General features: G+C 58.0%; 4 protein-coding genes across 4 annotated transcripts; 2 read left to right on the top strand and 2 right to left on the bottom strand.

Moving 5' to 3' along the window:
* Positions 1–42: 42 nt before the first annotated feature.
* On the top strand, positions 43–8,336 carry CHLNCDRAFT_32859 (hypothetical protein). The gene is made up of 43 exons (XM_005843879.1): positions 43–82; positions 254–301; positions 446–670; positions 812–904; positions 1,045–1,131; positions 1,251–1,298; positions 1,412–1,503; positions 1,637–1,709; positions 1,813–1,866; positions 1,994–2,041; positions 2,138–2,210; positions 2,301–2,331; positions 2,436–2,562; positions 2,668–2,745; positions 2,813–2,875; positions 2,963–3,029; positions 3,121–3,182; positions 3,274–3,354; positions 3,453–3,548; positions 3,681–3,747; positions 3,859–3,922; positions 4,015–4,094; positions 4,211–4,286; positions 4,392–4,462; positions 4,563–4,639; positions 4,723–4,791; positions 4,875–4,943; positions 5,060–5,186; positions 5,265–5,339; positions 5,430–5,513; positions 5,635–5,785; positions 5,875–5,962; positions 6,047–6,137; positions 6,222–6,273; positions 6,367–6,466; positions 6,562–6,684; positions 6,809–6,875; positions 6,989–7,041; positions 7,138–7,205; positions 7,319–7,767; positions 7,863–7,961; positions 8,046–8,104; positions 8,308–8,336. The coding sequence occupies exons 1-40, from the start codon at positions 74–76 to the stop codon at positions 7,443–7,445; spliced, it is 3,234 nt and encodes a 1,077-aa protein (XP_005843941.1). The 5' UTR covers positions 43–73; the 3' UTR covers positions 7,446–7,767; positions 7,863–7,961; positions 8,046–8,104; positions 8,308–8,336.
* Positions 8,337–8,694: 358 nt separating this feature from the next.
* Positions 8,695–10,353, bottom strand: CHLNCDRAFT_54832 (hypothetical protein; the record flags this gene model as incomplete). The annotated part of the gene is made up of 6 exons (XM_005843798.1): positions 8,695–8,948; positions 9,259–9,319; positions 9,464–9,541; positions 9,657–9,773; positions 10,090–10,139; positions 10,206–10,353. The coding sequence occupies 6 exons, from the start codon at positions 10,351–10,353 to the stop codon at positions 8,695–8,697; spliced, it is 708 nt and encodes a 235-aa protein (XP_005843860.1).
* Positions 10,354–11,444: 1,091 nt separating this feature from the next.
* Positions 11,445–14,091, top strand: CHLNCDRAFT_37179 (hypothetical protein). The gene is made up of 10 exons (XM_005843878.1): positions 11,445–11,631; positions 11,711–11,744; positions 11,933–12,061; positions 12,197–12,273; positions 12,461–12,703; positions 12,824–12,886; positions 12,978–13,109; positions 13,249–13,419; positions 13,568–13,731; positions 13,878–14,091. The coding sequence occupies exons 1-10, from the start codon at positions 11,494–11,496 to the stop codon at positions 13,882–13,884; spliced, it is 1,158 nt and encodes a 385-aa protein (XP_005843940.1). The 5' UTR covers positions 11,445–11,493; the 3' UTR covers positions 13,885–14,091.
* Positions 14,092–14,160: 69 nt separating this feature from the next.
* CHLNCDRAFT_27467 (hypothetical protein) lies at positions 14,161–14,968 on the bottom strand (the record flags this gene model as incomplete). The annotated part of the gene is made up of 4 exons (XM_005843797.1): positions 14,161–14,219; positions 14,361–14,429; positions 14,551–14,632; positions 14,780–14,968. The coding sequence occupies 4 exons, from the start codon at positions 14,966–14,968 to the stop codon at positions 14,161–14,163; spliced, it is 399 nt and encodes a 132-aa protein (XP_005843859.1).
* Between the last annotated feature and the right edge of the window lie 45 nt (positions 14,969–15,013).

Below are 15,013 nucleotides of genomic sequence, written 5' to 3'. Positions count from 1 at the left end.
TGCCGAGCTGGCGGCTGCACAATAATAATTCACCCGGTCCACGATTGCAACTTCGCAGAGCAGAGAGGCAGAGATGGCGGAGGTATGCAAACATCGTTGCCTGCCACAGGCTGCCCAAAAGTCTCCCTTTATTTGCAAGCATTGCCAACGAACTGCCTTACCCTGACGCTACAATGCCTGACAGGCTTGCTCAATCATCCAGCGGGCCCCATCACACAAGCATGGCCCCCTGCCAAACTTTTGCTCCCTGCAGAGCACCGCGCGTAGGGATCTGCTGCTGAGCATCCAGAATGAGTCCCAGGTATACCAGCGCTGCCGCCTGCATCCACCCCGCACGCACACCTGGCCTCATTGCCCCGACGCCTCCGCCGCCACCGCAGCTGCCAGCCTGGTATCGCCGCCACGCGTTGCCTGCTCTTGCTCCTGGGTGCTACGTGGCATGCAGGCAAAGTGGGAGGCAGCCAAAGTGTTTGAGGTGGATGCGCCGACAGAGGGGGCTGCAACTGGCAAGTTCTTTGGCACCTTCCCCTACCCTTACATGAACGGGGTGCTGCATCTGGGCCACGCCTTCTCGCTGTCCAAGCTGGAGTTTGCTGCCGCCTACCACCGCCTGTGCGGCAAGAACGTGCTCTTCCCGCAGGGGTTTCACTGCACCGGGATGCCCATCAAGGTGTGTGCTGGCGCGCACAGCGCACCTCCACCTTCCCGACAATGGCTGCGAGCCATTTGCGACTATGTCAGCACCATGTCGAGAGCGGGGCGGTGGGGCATCTGGTATGCCTGCGGCTCAAGCTGCTGCGCCGCGCTGCAGGCATGCGCCGACAAGCTTGCGCGGGAGATTGCCACCTTTGGCAACCCGCCGCAGTTCCCAAGCGGGGACGATGCTGCAGTGCAGCCAGAGCAGGTGTGCCAGCCAGCCCAGCTGTGACTGTGCTACAGAGGATGGTCCATTCCAGCTGTTGTAGGCAGGCCCCTGCGGTGGAGTCGGGGAGCCCCGGCAGAGCTGCAAAAGCATGCGTTTTGCCTGGTTGTTGGGGTGTGCAGGAGGAGGAGGCGGGCAGTGGAGACCCCACCAAGTTTGTTGCCAAGAAGAGCAAGGCCGCAGCCAAGAAGGGCACGGGAAACACACAGGTGCGCTGCCTGCCTGCAGCGCTGCAGTATGCTGCGCTGTGCCAAGGGGGTTCCTGCTTGGTTCTCCTTCCATCAGGCCTTCTGCCCGCCATTGAATGCTCTGTGGCGTGAGATTGCAGTGGGACATTCTCAAGATGAGTGGCATTCCCGAGGAGGAGATTGCAGAGGTGAGCTGGGTTCAGGGATATGCCTGCGAGCAGGCACATCAGATGTTTGGCTGACTCTGGGGTGGATGGACACATTTTGGACCTCCTGCTTGCTCCTACATACATTGTTGCAGTTTGCGGACTGTGGTCACTGGCTGCGTTTTTTTCCGCCGCTGGCAGTACGGGACCTCAAGTCCATGGGCTGCGGCATTGACTGGCGGCGCAGGTGTGTTCGAATCATGGCAGCTGCCGAGCACCGGCTGGTCTCTGACTGCCCTGTACGCGAGGGATGCACATGGGCTGCATTGTGCTTGCTGGTTGTTGTAGGCAATTTGCTTTTTTATGTTGATGCGCTGCAGCTTCATCACCACAGACGTCAATCCGTACTATGACTCCTTTGTGCGCTGGCAGTTCGAGGTGCTGCACAAGCAGGTGTGTAGAACAACGGACGGATGGCTCGGAACCAGGAGGCCTTGTCATTTGTCGGCAGATCTGTGTGTTTTGTGTGAGGTGTTGGTGGCCTGCTGCTCTTCAGGGCAAAATTGTCAAGGATAAGCGGTATGCTGTGTACTCCCCGTTAGATGGCCAGGTGAGGATGGATCCACATGCTGCCGGAGTGTCGGCAGCCATGCGGGCCCCTGAGCATCAGATTCCACTGGCGCAATTCGCTACGTCAAGTGGGTTTGGATGTGACTCTTGTGATGTGCCCCTTACAGCCATGCGCGGATCACGACCGTGCCACTGGAGAGGGTGTGGGACCCCAGGTGAGTGATGGTCTTCATTGTATGTGCTCATGCTAACTACCACTGCTTCTTTCCAGTTCGCTTCTATGCAAGCCTTTGGACAAGGTGCATCTGCAGGAGTACACCTTGATCAAGATGCGCGTGCTTGAGCTGAACCGCAAGCTGGGCGCGCTGCAAGGTGCGGTGCATTGTGATTGATGCTTACAAGCAGCTGCCTCAGCTGTGGCTGGCCCAGTTTAGCTGTTCTTTGGAAAGTTTTGACGAGCCTGTGCAGGTCAAGGCCCTGTGTTTCTGATGGCTGCCACGCTTAGGTGGGTGGTTGCTAACACAAGTTAACAAATATAGTTGTAGTGCGAAGCGCATGGCCATCGTTGAAATCAGGTGGCTTCACTTTGCCATTGCACCCTTAACGCAGGCCGGAGACCATGTATGGGCAGACCAACTGCTGGGCACTGCCTGATGGCGACTATGCAGCTTTCAGAGGCCTGAATGGCGAGATCTATGTCATGACGGATCGGTCGGCGCTGAACCTGTCCTACCAGGTGCGAATGCGAGTACCCATTTCTGCACGTCGATTTCCTTTCCATCAGTTCAACATATGACGGGCCTCCCATCAGGCTGACCGCTCTGCCTCTTTGGTGCCACAGGACCGCATGCCAGAAACTGGAAAGCCAGAGAAGCTAATGGATCTGAAGGGGTCTGATCTGCTGGGCCTCCCCGTCCAGGTGCAAAACTCCCCTGTGTCTCTCAGTTGCTTCATCTTGGTTTCTAAGTTTTGGGATGCCCGTGCAGTCTCCTCGCACGCCGCACAACCACATCTACGTCCTCCCCCTGTTGACCATCCTGACGAACAAGGTGACGTGCCGGCACCCTTAATGATATGCCTATTCATAGAGTTGACCACATTTGTTTGATTTTGCTGCTGTGTCCACACTGTTGCAGGGCACTGGCATCGTGACCAGCGTGCCGTCCGATGCGCCGGATGACTATGCGGCACTGATGGACCTTGGTGAGTTTTTTGCAAATGCGATCATTGGTGTTAGGTGGGTGTATTGACGGCTGCACGATCCAGCAATTTGCTGCTGATGGTTGTTCTGCAGTGAACAAACCCAAGCTGCGTGAGAAGTATGGCATATTGGATGAGTGGGTGCTGCCCTACAAGGTTGGTGCTTGGAAATGCCGTAGGTAGCTTGGAATGCCTGCCATGCGCATGAGGACCTCTTGCTGGAGGATTACGCTTTGGCTGCCTGCAGGTGATCCCCATCATTGACATCCCTGGATTTGGCACGGCTGCAGCAGAGAAGGTGTGCATGGACATGAAGATCCAGTCACAGGTGCGAGCCTCAAACGTGGGAACCTGTCTCTGCTTCCTGCTCAGCTCACTATCATTTTACTTAACTTGGGAAGCTGCACCGTACATGCTTTGGTGCAGAATGACGCTAAGAAGCTGGCAGAGGCTAAGCAAATGGTGTACCTGAAGGGCTTCACGGATGGTGTGCTGGTGGTGGGCGAATATGCGGGCAAGAAGGTTCGTGGCAGCGCCGTTGTGATTGAATGGGATACAACTTTCCACAGCAGGAGGCATCTGTGTCGCTTAATCATGGGAAAATGAAGCGGCTTTGAATCGATTGTTAAGTTGATTCTTCTCCTGGTTCTGCAGGTAAGCGAGGTCAAGGCCGTGATTAAGAATGAGATGATCTCCGCCGGAGAGGCGCTGCTCTACTCAGGTGATGGGCTGCTGCGCTGCTGCGAGCGCATCTGTAGACGCCCTAGTATCTGTATCGAACACTTCCTTGTCGGCCGCATTCCTAGACTTGAGCTCTTGCTGCTGCGCGCAGAGCCTGAGAAGCGGGTTATGAGCCGCAGTGGCGATGAGTGCGTGGTGGCGCTTACGGATCAGTGGTGAGTGCACTGCCGGTTGGAGAGGTGATTGAATTCAAACAAACAGTGATTTCTCCGCAAGCACTTAGCCGCAAAAGGGTGCACCTTTGCAGGTACATGACGTATGGGGAGCAGGAGTGGAGGGAGGCCACAGAGGCATGTCTGAAGCACATGGAGCTCTATGACGACAACAGTGAGCAGCTGCTCCCCCTTCTTCTCTCATTGTTTTTACATGCAGCAGGGTAGGGATCTCTCTTGTGCGAGGCTGGCGCATTTGATCCGCGCTTGTGTGTGTGCTTCTGCCCGTAGCACGGCACCAATTTGAGCACACCCTTGGCTGGCTGAACCAGTGGGCGTGCTCGCGGTCCTTTGGCCTAGGTACCAGGTGAGGCGGGGATGTATTTGCAGCTGCCTTGTGTTCACAACCTTGTTTGTGGCTTGAGTTTTGGTGTGCCAATCTTCCAGCAGCATGGATGACACTGCCCTGCAGGCTTCCTTGGGACCCTGTGTACCTTGTAGAATCCCTTTCGGATAGCACCATCTACATGGCGTACTACGCAGGTGCACAGCAGGGTACCTGCAAGGCGGGAGAAAAGGGCATGAGTGATCTCTTTCAGTCGCAAATACCTAACATGTTGGTGTGCCTACCGGCAATTTGCAGTGGCACACGTGCTGCAGCAGGGCAACATGTATGGCGAAGGCGCGTCTATCATTAAGCCTGAGCACTTGACTCCCGAGGTGATTCATGCAACGCCATGTTTTGAGGCCAGATGTCTGCAACACAATGCCTCCTGACCTCTAGTCTGTTTCACCCAATGCAGGTGTGGGATTACATCTACCTGGGTGCGGAGGAGCCAATTGACAGCCCCATCCCCACTGAGCTGCTACAGGCAGGTTGCTTTGAGTGACGCGTCAGTTTCAGTGCGGTCATGATGGCTTCGTTGGTCACCTGCCTACTTTCACAGTTCTGCAGACAATGCGCCGCGAGTTTGAGTACTGGTATCCATTTGACCTGCGTGTGTCGGGCAAGGATTTGATCCAAGTGCGCACACCTCCACTAAAGATATGCAGCGCTGCCTGGGAACTGTTGCACACTTGCAATACTGTAGGCATGATCAGAAGGCAGTTAACTGCCACCACCGTCATTGCACTCCGCAGAATCACCTAACCTTCTGCTTATACAACCACACAGCCATCTGGGCTCAGCAGCAGCAGTACTGGCCGCTGTCCATCCGCTGCAACGGCCACCTGCTGCTCAACGCAGAAAAGATGAGCAAGAGCACAGGTGTGTGAAGTGGGCCATCGCCTTTTGTGGCGCACCTACATGCAGTCAAGAGACCAACTCCATTGCACCTTCCCGCAGGCAACTTCAAGACGCTGCAGCAGGCAATCGTCGAGTACAGCAGCGACGCAATGCGCATCGCTCTGGCAGATGCAGGTTCGTTGGGGGATAGCCAGGCTGCCTTGTACTTATGGTCCGTTTGCTCCTCCTGGTTCGTGCTCACTGTTCCCATGCATGTTTGTGCAGGTGACACCATGGATGATGCCAACTTTGAGCACACTACTGCCAACGGCGCAATCCTGCGGCTCACCAGGGAGCTGGCCTGGATAGGTGGGGCCAGTGAAAATTCTGAGATGCAACCTCCATTGGGGGCACCTATTTACACAGCAAATCAGTCCTCTCTTTGCTGGCAAGCACTCATGATGAACTGGGAGCATTGGTGCACTTGCAGAGGAGGTTCTGACGGCAGCCGACACCCTGCGGGATGAGCCACCCACCAGCTTCATTGACCGCGTGTTTGATAATGAAATCAACATCGCGACGCACCGCACGCGGGAGGCGTATGGCAGGATGCTGTTCCGCGAGGCGTTGAAAAGTGGCTGGTGCGTTGTTGGCGTTGTTGCAATCACAGCCGGTCTCTCATTCCATCCTCTTCGCCAGCTGATGTGCACCTGTACCCGTTGATATGCAGGTACGACCTGCTCAATGCGCGGGATGTGTATCGTTTTGCATGCGGTCCAGAGGGCGGCAACAGGCGCCTGCTGCTGCGCTTCATAGAGGTGGGTTTCGATTGCTCGAACAATGATGCATGAGAACACTTTCCATAGGTGGCTTCGTCCAGATTGTGATGTTGCTTACTGCAGGTTTCCACTCTGCTGCTGGTGCCTGTTTGCCCACACACCTGTGAGCATGTCTGGAGCAACCTGCTGAGGAAGCCGGGCATGGCCATTAAGGGTGCGTGTGTCTCCCAGGGCACTGCCTGATGCGAAAGAGGATGCAGTGATGTTTGCACTCACCACCTTGTCTCGCGACCTGCAGCTGGTTGGCCGGTGTCAGAGGCTCCCGACTACGTGCTGCAGCAAGCGGCCAAGTAAGCGCTCCTGTGGCTGCGAGGTTGGCAAATGTGTCGCACTTTGATGGTATCCAGCAGCCATCCAACAAACCCATGTATATCTATATCCAGGTACCTTGACGACACGATTGCCCACCTGCGCAAGGGCATCGCCAAGGCTGAGACACCCGCTAAGGCAAAAAAGGGCGAGCCACCGGCCCCTGCCAAGAAGGTTGGTATGCCATGTGTGATTTGCCAGACACATTGCTGCCAGACATGCGCCATTCTGGCCAATTTGTCCAATCCCTCCCACGACTGCAATCACAGGTGACTGGCGTAGATGTGTATGTTGTGGACCGTTTTGGCGGCTGGCATGCCAAGGTGCTGGCAGCTCTGGCAGTCATGTTTGATGAAGCGACAAACACCTTCCCTGCAGACGCCATGCAGCAGGTAGGGTGGCCATCATTTTGCCCAGCACGATTTTCCCTTCTCAAGGTGGTGTACAGCAAAGAGCCGCATCGATTGATTCTCAATCAACAGCACATTGCCACCTTGCATGCACTTCCCATCGCAGGTGTTGAGCATCCTGAGCAGCGACCCCGAGCTTGCCTTGATGAACCAGAAGGCGCTCAAACAAACAGGCAAGCGGGCTTGCCGGCGGCAGTCCGCTGGGTTCCCCTTGAGCAGTTGTGGCTCAGCGTCAGAAGGTTGTCCAGGCATCCTCATGCTGCTACGTGCCGCATGTTGTTCGCAGTCATGCCATTTGCCAAGTTCCGCATCGACATTGCGGTCAAGGGTGGCGCAGCGGTAAGCCAGCTGCTGATGTTCTCTGTAATCCCAACTTTTTAACTGCACTCGTGAAGAACTGAGAAATGCGAAGGGTAAGGTGCGTCTTCATTGCAGGTACTCAAGGATCGCCTGCCATTTGACGAGGTGGCACTGCTGCAAGAGAACAAGGCGTTTCTGCTCAGGTAGGCGCTCCTCGCACAATTACATCCCAGCAGCATTGCTCCTCAAACTTCAGGCACCGCAATGCAAGCGCCATCCTTACAGGCTGAATTTGCCGTTTTGACATGGCACGCAGGGCTCTTCTCATCTCGGAGATGGAGGTGCACGCAGTTAGCTTCGGGGAGCAGCAAACAACACAAGATGCCCGGATTGCTGCTGCCACGCCCGGGAGCCCTGCGGCCATCTTCAAGACTGCCGAATAGAAGCAGCACCCTGGCTATTCCTTTGAACACATTCAGTTGGCAGCATTAACCAAGCCTGTGCCCTAAATTGCCATTGTCAATGGCGGCAGGGGATTGTGGTCATGCTGCGAACCATTGCACTGGCATTTTACATCAGGGCGTGATGTTCATGTCAGGCAGGAAATCTGCATTCAGCGGCAAAAGTAGCGGCACAACGCAGCACTGACTCTGCTGGCACAGTGTTGGCTGTGCCACATCTGTGGTGGATGTAGCCGGGGCATGTCGGAACCCGCTATGCTCTTCGAGATCAGCGGTACTTCTGGAAGCCGATAGCCGTCGCGTACTGAAAGCAAGGAGCACACAAAAAAACCAACTTGATATCACAAGCAGGGAGCTCCCGCAACCACAAGGTTGATCGCAGCCCTCCCAGATGCTCACCTCGCGGAAGCACTGTCGGCAGATGTTCAGGCCATACTTGCGAATCAGTCCGCCCTGGTTAGAGCACACACGGCAGCGCCGGGAGCCCTTGCCATAATCCTGCAGGGCAAAATACAGAGCTCTCTATTTCCGCTGAATGGCCGCGGACGCTGCGCCGTATGCCGACCCTCGTCTGTTGCCCACCTTGGGGTGCTGGTTCCAAATGGTCTCGAACGGCATGGTGGCTGATTAGCTTGTTTTGCCTGCAAACCAAATGCAGTAGGAAGTCGTCAGAAGCACGAGTGGCGGTGGCAGGGGAGAGGCACCCGACCCGCCGGCAGTTCCAACGGCCTTGCGCTCGCCGGACGCGCCCAGCAGCTTCTTCAAGCATACATGCGGACGGTGAACGACCGTGAGGCCCAGAGCAAAAGCAACCAGCCAGGAAGTGTCATGCAGGGGCACTCACGAGGTGGCGTTTTGACCACAGAGCTTCGCAGGCTCTGCAGATGCGGAGGAGGGCACGGAGGGGTTGTTGCAGCGCTGCGGCATGACCGATTGATATCAACCTTTGGTTCGCGAGTCTGCGCACTCGAGCTCCCAATGTCCTGCACCGCCCATCCCCCCAAACGGCACAGGCAAAGCCCCCAGAAGAGCAAGCTGCATGGCAGAGGTCTCTGTAATCGCTTCTCCCCGCGTGGCGGCACTCAACCCACCTCAACGCCACGAAAGGAGTGGTTGAAAAGGGAGCAACTTGGGAGACACTGCCGTTCTGGGTCGTGGCGCAGGCGTACCGCCTCGTCGCATTGCCCAGCTCTATTTCTTTCGTTGAAGTCGTTTAAGTCGGTTTGACCAATTACAGGGCACCCTGCAGCCCCATCAGGTTGTTCAGCTGCAGGCCCATGTCCAGCGCATCGGGGCAGCGGGCGTCTGTGAAGTTGTCCACGTATTGCAAGTAGGCCAGCGTCTTGACGTTGCCCATCCCCGACCCCCGCATCATCTTCTGCTGGAAGTCGTCCACGGACTTGATGGCGTAGTGGTACAGCGCCCATCGCTCCTGCACCGGCGTCCGCGACTTGGGCCCAGGCACAGGCTCGTGCCGCGTGTTGACTGCATGCGATGGTGAGCAGAAGCGCAGTGCGTGTTGTTGAACAGTCAAAGCAGCAGCTGCAACATACGCAGAAAAGCAGCTGGTTTTTTCGCCCGGGGTGACACGTGCCGGGCATGCACTCCGGCGTGTCGCGGTAGAAGAAGTGGTGCGGATCGGTGGAGGACTCGAGCGCACAAGCCGCCTGCACCACGCTCTTTACGTGCCCGTTCTCTATACATCAGCACATAGCAGCCAGGGGTGAGTGCATGCACCGCATTGTCTGGCCTCCGTGGCAGGGTGAGGGCGTTCAGCACCTGCTGCACAACCCACCTGGGTGGTTTCGGGGGGAGCATCGCCAGTAGGACATCATCGCATTGCCCTTGGGACGCAGCTGCAGGCGGGAGGTGGGAGCCGACTTGATCCAGAAGCAGGGCTGCCAGCACTGATTTGGGGACCACAGCGTAGCAACTCCCATCAACAAGCGGGTGGTTGGCTGATCCAGACAGACAGAGACCAGTGGTCAACTACAGCGCACCTGCAGGCCGCCGCTGCCAAACACCTCCCAATTGATTACCAGCCCGCCGTGCCCCACATAATCCTTCAACTGCATCACCTCCGGCCAGGCAGCGCGGATAGGTGGGGAATGAACTCCCTGCTTTCCTGAACACTCCCCCACGCACGACCTGCTACGTTGCATCTATCAGCGCTGCAGAAACTGGAACGCATACCAGGGTGGGTAGGTCGGGCGTGCCGTCCCGTAGCACCATGAACTCATCGGTATCGATGAAGGCCATGAAAGTGTGAGCATTACCCCAGCGCCGTAGGCAGCGGTCATACAGCGCTACCTGCGGTCCGTGGGTGCCCGGTTTGGGCCGCACTGCAGCGGCGGCAATCCCGGGCAGCGGAAGTTCAGCGGGCGTCAAGAAGAAAGTGCAGCAGCTCGAATGCGCCTAGAAGAGCTTGCATCCCCGCTTGTATTTGGCCCACCATCAGCATCATACTCATAGAGCACCAGCCCTTCGGTTACAAAGTCTTTGACTGCATCCTGCAGCTCAATTGGATGTGTCGCCATGCCACGTTTGGGGGCATCTGTGCAGCCGCTTGAGGCAGGGGCGTAGTCCGCAACAGCTGCGATAGTAGCCATCCCAGCGCTGCTCTCACCAGCAGCGGCGGAACGCTGCCTGTGTCCCAGATATAGAATTTTTGAACGCCTGCAGGGCCACAGTCAGCTGGTGTATTCCCAGGACACCATGAAGACAACGGCGCCTGCCACCCACCTAATGCATGGTGATAGATGATCCACTCCCGCACATCTGCAGCCTGGTCCTTAATGGCCACACATATGGCCAGTGAGGGAAGGGTAGCCGGCGCGCACATCGCGGCTGCTACGAGCAGCAGCCCAAACCCCAGGCCGAGCACGCGCATCATGAGCCAAGCGGGATAGTTACGCCCGGGCTGTATTTACAAGTGGGCAATGTACGCGTGTACCGCCGAGCGTCGCGGTGCGCCCTCCAGGCCATACAGGGTCTTCACACTGGTGCCGCAGTGCCAGTGCCAGTGCTGATGTAGTGCTGGCCCAACTGCCAGCACTGGCACTGAGACTGGCAGACCAATGCCCCAGTGCCGCTGTGGCAATGTGCCCAAAATGGCCTTCCAACAGTCTCGATAACTTCTTTTGATTGCATAATATAGATTTGGCACCATCAGGCTGAAGGAGACGGGCAGCTTGGCTTGGCGGGAATGCATGGCGGACAAATGGCTTGGGGGCAGTGCGGTGCTGCCCCTGCTCGCGCCAGAAATTATAACAATGGCCAAAAATAATCGTGTAGAAGCAGAAACAGAGGATTTCGGCGACCCCCAAATTTCGGCACTCGCCGGCACTGGCCTCGAGGCCGGTGCCGGCGAGTGCCGGCGGTTGGGATCGGCACCAGCACTGGCACTCCGTCGCCCACACCAGTGCCGCCTACGTGGACACCGGCACTGGCACACTAAAGTGTGAAGACCCTGATAGTCAGCGTATTCTCTTCTTCTTCTTCTTCTAGTCAGGGCTGAAGTCGAGGCCATAGTCAAAGCTGACATGGACTGGCATTTGAGCAACTGCCTGACAGTGAGTTGCGGGCTTGATTGCAAAATGGGCCCACACGCCTGACACGCCGCAGCCAATCTGGCTGGGGTGCCCCCGACTAGTAGTTTTGCTCCATGGTGTTGTTGTTGACTACTAATTCAATCGAGGCACACCGATGGGTTTCCCCCTGGGGATGGCGGGCAGCACACAGAACGCTCGTCGACTCGCCCGAGAGGCGCTGGCGCAGCAGGCGGGAGGTGGGGAGGAGCCGCTCAGGCACACCGCCCAGGCACCACCGAGGGGCCAGGCGGAGCGCCACATTGTTTCATCTAATTGCATTCGCAAAACTTGCAAGCCGGATGGGTCCTCCCGTGGACTTGCTTCCGACTTCTCTTCTTACCCTGGAGCCCAACCCTCAAGCGCCAGCTGTGCCCTCATCCCTCCTTCTTTTGAGCCCAGCCGGTGGTGTTTGTGCTCACTAGCAAGCCTCATCAGTCACGATGGCCTCCGTTGCTCTCGCCGGCACCACCCTCGTCGCCAAGGCTGGCGTTGCCCGTCAGGGCCGCCGCCGCTCCTCCGTCAATGTGAACGCGGCGGCGTACAATGGGGCCTACGCCGAGGAGCTGGTGGCCACCGCGGTAAGCGATGCGGCCGGATTCCTCACATGGTGTCGATGCCTGCAGCAGCGCTTCACCCTGCTTCCCCCTCCCCTCGCAGAACAAGATCGCCACCCCTGGCAAGGGCATCCTGGGTGAGCACGCCGCTGGAGTGGTGCTGATTGACTAGGGCGTTGGGCGGGGGTTGTGCGCCGCGGGGCGCTGCCCCATCACACGCGCACCGCAGCCGGATGCCCAACGGGTGGTCTGCACACCTGGCACATCCAGCACCTTCCCCCGCCATGCCTCCTCAACCAACCTGCTCTGCCCGCGCTGCCTGCAGCCATGGATGAGTCCAACGCTACCTGCGGCAAGCGCCTGGAATCCATCGGCCTGGAGAACACTGTGGAGAGCCGCCAGGCCTACCGCGAGCTGCTGGTGACCACCCCCGGCCTGGGCGAGTACATCTCCGGTGAGTTCTGGCCGTGGCAGAACGGGCGGCCTGCGGCCGGCATTGAATCCCCCAGCAAGCAGTTGGCCTGGTGCTCTACTGTGCCGTGTTCTTTCCCGAGGTAGCAGATTTTGCATCCTCCTCTTCCCCGTCCAGGCGCCATCCTGTTTGAGGAGACTCTCTTCCAGGACACCCGCAAGGGCACCTCCATGGTGGATGAGCTGAACAAGAACGTGAGCAGCGCTGCGTTAGCCACCTTGGTCGCCCTGCCTGTTGTGGCGGCCTGCAAGGGGGAGCCCCTCCACTGCACTGCCAGCCATGGCACGAGCACGAGAACAGACAGTGCGAGGCTTAACCTGGGAACGGCTCCTCCGCTACCCTGCATGCTGAATGCTGGCCCTGTGCCGTGCTCCTGTTCAGGGCATCCTGCCCGGCATCAAGGTGGACAAGGGCCTGCACCCCCTGGCCAACTCCAACGGCGAGTCTTGGTGCGCCGGCTTGGACGGCCTGGACCAGCGCTGCGCTGACTACTACAAGCAAGGCGCCCGCTTTGCGAAGTGGCGCAGCGTGGTCTCCATCCCCGCTGGCCCCACCGCCATCGCAGTGCGCGACTGCGCCTATGGCCTGGCCCGTTATGCCGCCATCGCCCAGAACGCCGGCCTGGTGAGTCGCGAGTAAGGGGAAGGGTGCCAATGAGACAATCCCAGCACTTGTCCGAACGAAAGCTTGCATTCTGTGCCTGGGATGCTTCCTAAGTTTTCCAGTCGCCGTGCTCTGCTGCAGGTGCCCATTGTGGAGCCCGAGATTCTGCTGGATGGCGAGCACGACATTGACCGCACCCTGGAGGTCCGGGCCAGCGAATGCTTGCTGCCGCCTGCTCATCCTGTCCTTCTGCCGGTATTCTGATCGGCCATGCCTTGCCTCCTTCGTTCCACAGGTGGCTGAGATGACCTGGGCTGAGACTTTCAAGTACCTGGCCGACAACAACGTGCTGTTCGAGGGCATCCTGTTGAAGCCCTCCATGGTGACCCCCGGTGCAGAGCACAAGAAGCGGTCCACCCCCGACGAGGTTAGTCATGTTCCTTTGTCGTGCTCATGCTGCTAGTGCCTTGCGGTTGTATGGCTCGCATGCCGCTTTCTGGTTGTGGTGATGGTTCCCACTCACAGCAGCTCGCTTTCGGTCTCCCTTTTGCGTTTCCCATCTGCAGGTTGCCTCGTACACCCTGAAGATGCTGCGCCGCCGTGTGCCCCCCGCCGTGCCGGGCATCATGTTCCTGTCTGGTGGCCAGAGCGAGCTGGAGTCCACCCTGAACCTGAACGCCATGAACCAGAGCCCCAACCCGTGGCACGTGTCATTCTCGTATGCTCGCGCGCTGCAGGTGCGCATGGTGTCAGGAGTGCGCACCTGTTGTGTGCAGTGCAGTTGTGTGCTGCCAGGTGCTAGAAGTGCGTAAGCCTGAGCTGAACAGTGTGTCAAAGTCTTGCAGCCGGCCCCCCGCCCTACATCCCACCCCCTCTTGTTTGCAGAACTCTGTGCTGAAGACCTGGAAGGGTGAGGAGGGCAACGTGCAGATCGCCCAGGAAGCGCTGCTCAAGCGTGCCAAGGCCAACAGCCAGGCGCAGCTGGGCAAGTACGACCCCGCCGGCGAGTCTTCGGAGGCTGCCAAGGGCATGTTCGAGAAGGGCTACACGTGAGTGACGTGTCGGGGCAGCAATGTTACATGGGGGGGACACGTGGAGCCTTCTTGGTGTTTGCCATAGGGGAGCAAGTGTGTCGGCCTCCATCAAATCTCCGTGTATTCAAGTCTATAAACCTGCCCACTTTCTCGTGCTGCAGGTACTAGGCACGGTCGCGCATTGGCAGCCACCCACGTACCGCCGCAAATTCCTTGCTGTGCTGAGCAACTCCTGTCTGTTCTCTATCATACCTTGTCGTGGCGCTATCAACTGCCGCCCGCTCTGCTCTGGTTTTATTGCTTTTTTGCCGCGCCCCCTGCTGAGTTCTTTGGTGTGACATTTAACACAACACAAGCGCTGAACAACATTTGCTGAACAGACCCCACAAGGTGCTCCAGCACGGAGGGCAAACACAAGGAGTGGGTGTTTTCCCTGGCCTGAGCCTACAATCCGGTATCCAGAAGGTAGTCAGCCAGCCCCTCTACCACGATGTTGCAGTCCCCTGCAGAGGCGCAACAACAACAGTGGGGTACAGAGCAGTGGTTCGCCAGCGGCCGCAGGTAGAAGAAGTGACGGGGATGAAAATGCGCTCGGCGACAAGCCTCTCGCCTACCCCCATAACGCTGGCATCCCCCAGCCTCACCGTGCGGCACGCCCTCGCCGTAAATGCCCACCACCATTGCCGTCTTGGTCCTCTTTATCGTGCATCCAGCTGCAAGTGATAGAGGGCAGGCTAGCCGATGGGTGCTCATGAGAAGTGGCTCTCAGCACTGAGGCTGCTGGTTCCTGAACAGCTCGGTCCCTCTCTTGCACTATGGGAAAGCAGCACCCACCTGAGCCCTGTTTCCCGCGCAGCACCTCCCCGGGCTCGCCCGCCACCAACATGTACTTCTCACCGCCAATGCGCAGTCCATTCTGCGGCAGAGGGGTGCACCGCCGGATGAAGACTCTCCAATTTCCCTTGCGCATTTGTGTGTGATTGAATTGCACCAAAGCCGGGTGGGCATGCCGGTTTGGTTTGTTGAAGCGGCGCGGGGCGGCGGTGGGCGGCAAGCAACCTACCTGGGCCAGCTGGGACGGATCGTCAAAGCCCTTTACAAGGGCAGCAATCTCTTCTTCCGTGATGGCTGGGAAGCTCTCGCTTTGAGCCCACACGCCTCCATCGGTTCCCACAATAGCTGCGTGCGAGAGCTGGCCGCCGCTAGGGAGGGTGCACATGAGCTGTTGGTCAATGTAATCTTGCCAGCTCATTCTGTCGAGAGAGAGCCTCCAGAGAGCGCGACGATCAGAAGTGCA

This window comes from Chlorella variabilis, assembly GCF_000147415.1.
Source record: "Chlorella variabilis unplaced genomic scaffold CHLNCscaffold_26, whole genome shotgun sequence".
Taxonomy (NCBI): domain Eukaryota; kingdom Viridiplantae; phylum Chlorophyta; class Trebouxiophyceae; order Chlorellales; family Chlorellaceae; genus Chlorella; species Chlorella variabilis.
The sequence above is the reverse complement of the archived record's forward strand: the minus strand, read 5'-3'. Positions and strand labels throughout refer to the sequence as shown.

Coding starts and splice junctions, on each gene's coding strand:
- CHLNCDRAFT_32859 (XM_005843879.1), top strand. Junction 4,095..4,210: donor GGAGCTCTATGACGACAACA/GTGAGCAGCTGC, acceptor TTCTGCCCGTAG/CACGGCACCAATTTGAGCAC. Junction 4,287..4,391: donor TCCTTTGGCCTAGGTACCAG/GTGAGGCGGGGA, acceptor ACTGCCCTGCAG/GCTTCCTTGGGACCCTGTGT.
- CHLNCDRAFT_37179 (XM_005843878.1), top strand. CDS start 11,494: ATGGCCTCCGTTGCTCTCGCCGGCACCACCCTCGTCGCCAAGGCTGGC. Junction 12,062..12,196: donor CCTGGGCGAGTACATCTCCG/GTGAGTTCTGGC, acceptor TTCCCCGTCCAG/GCGCCATCCTGTTTGAGGAG. Junction 12,887..12,977: donor ACATTGACCGCACCCTGGAG/GTCCGGGCCAGC, acceptor TTCGTTCCACAG/GTGGCTGAGATGACCTGGGC.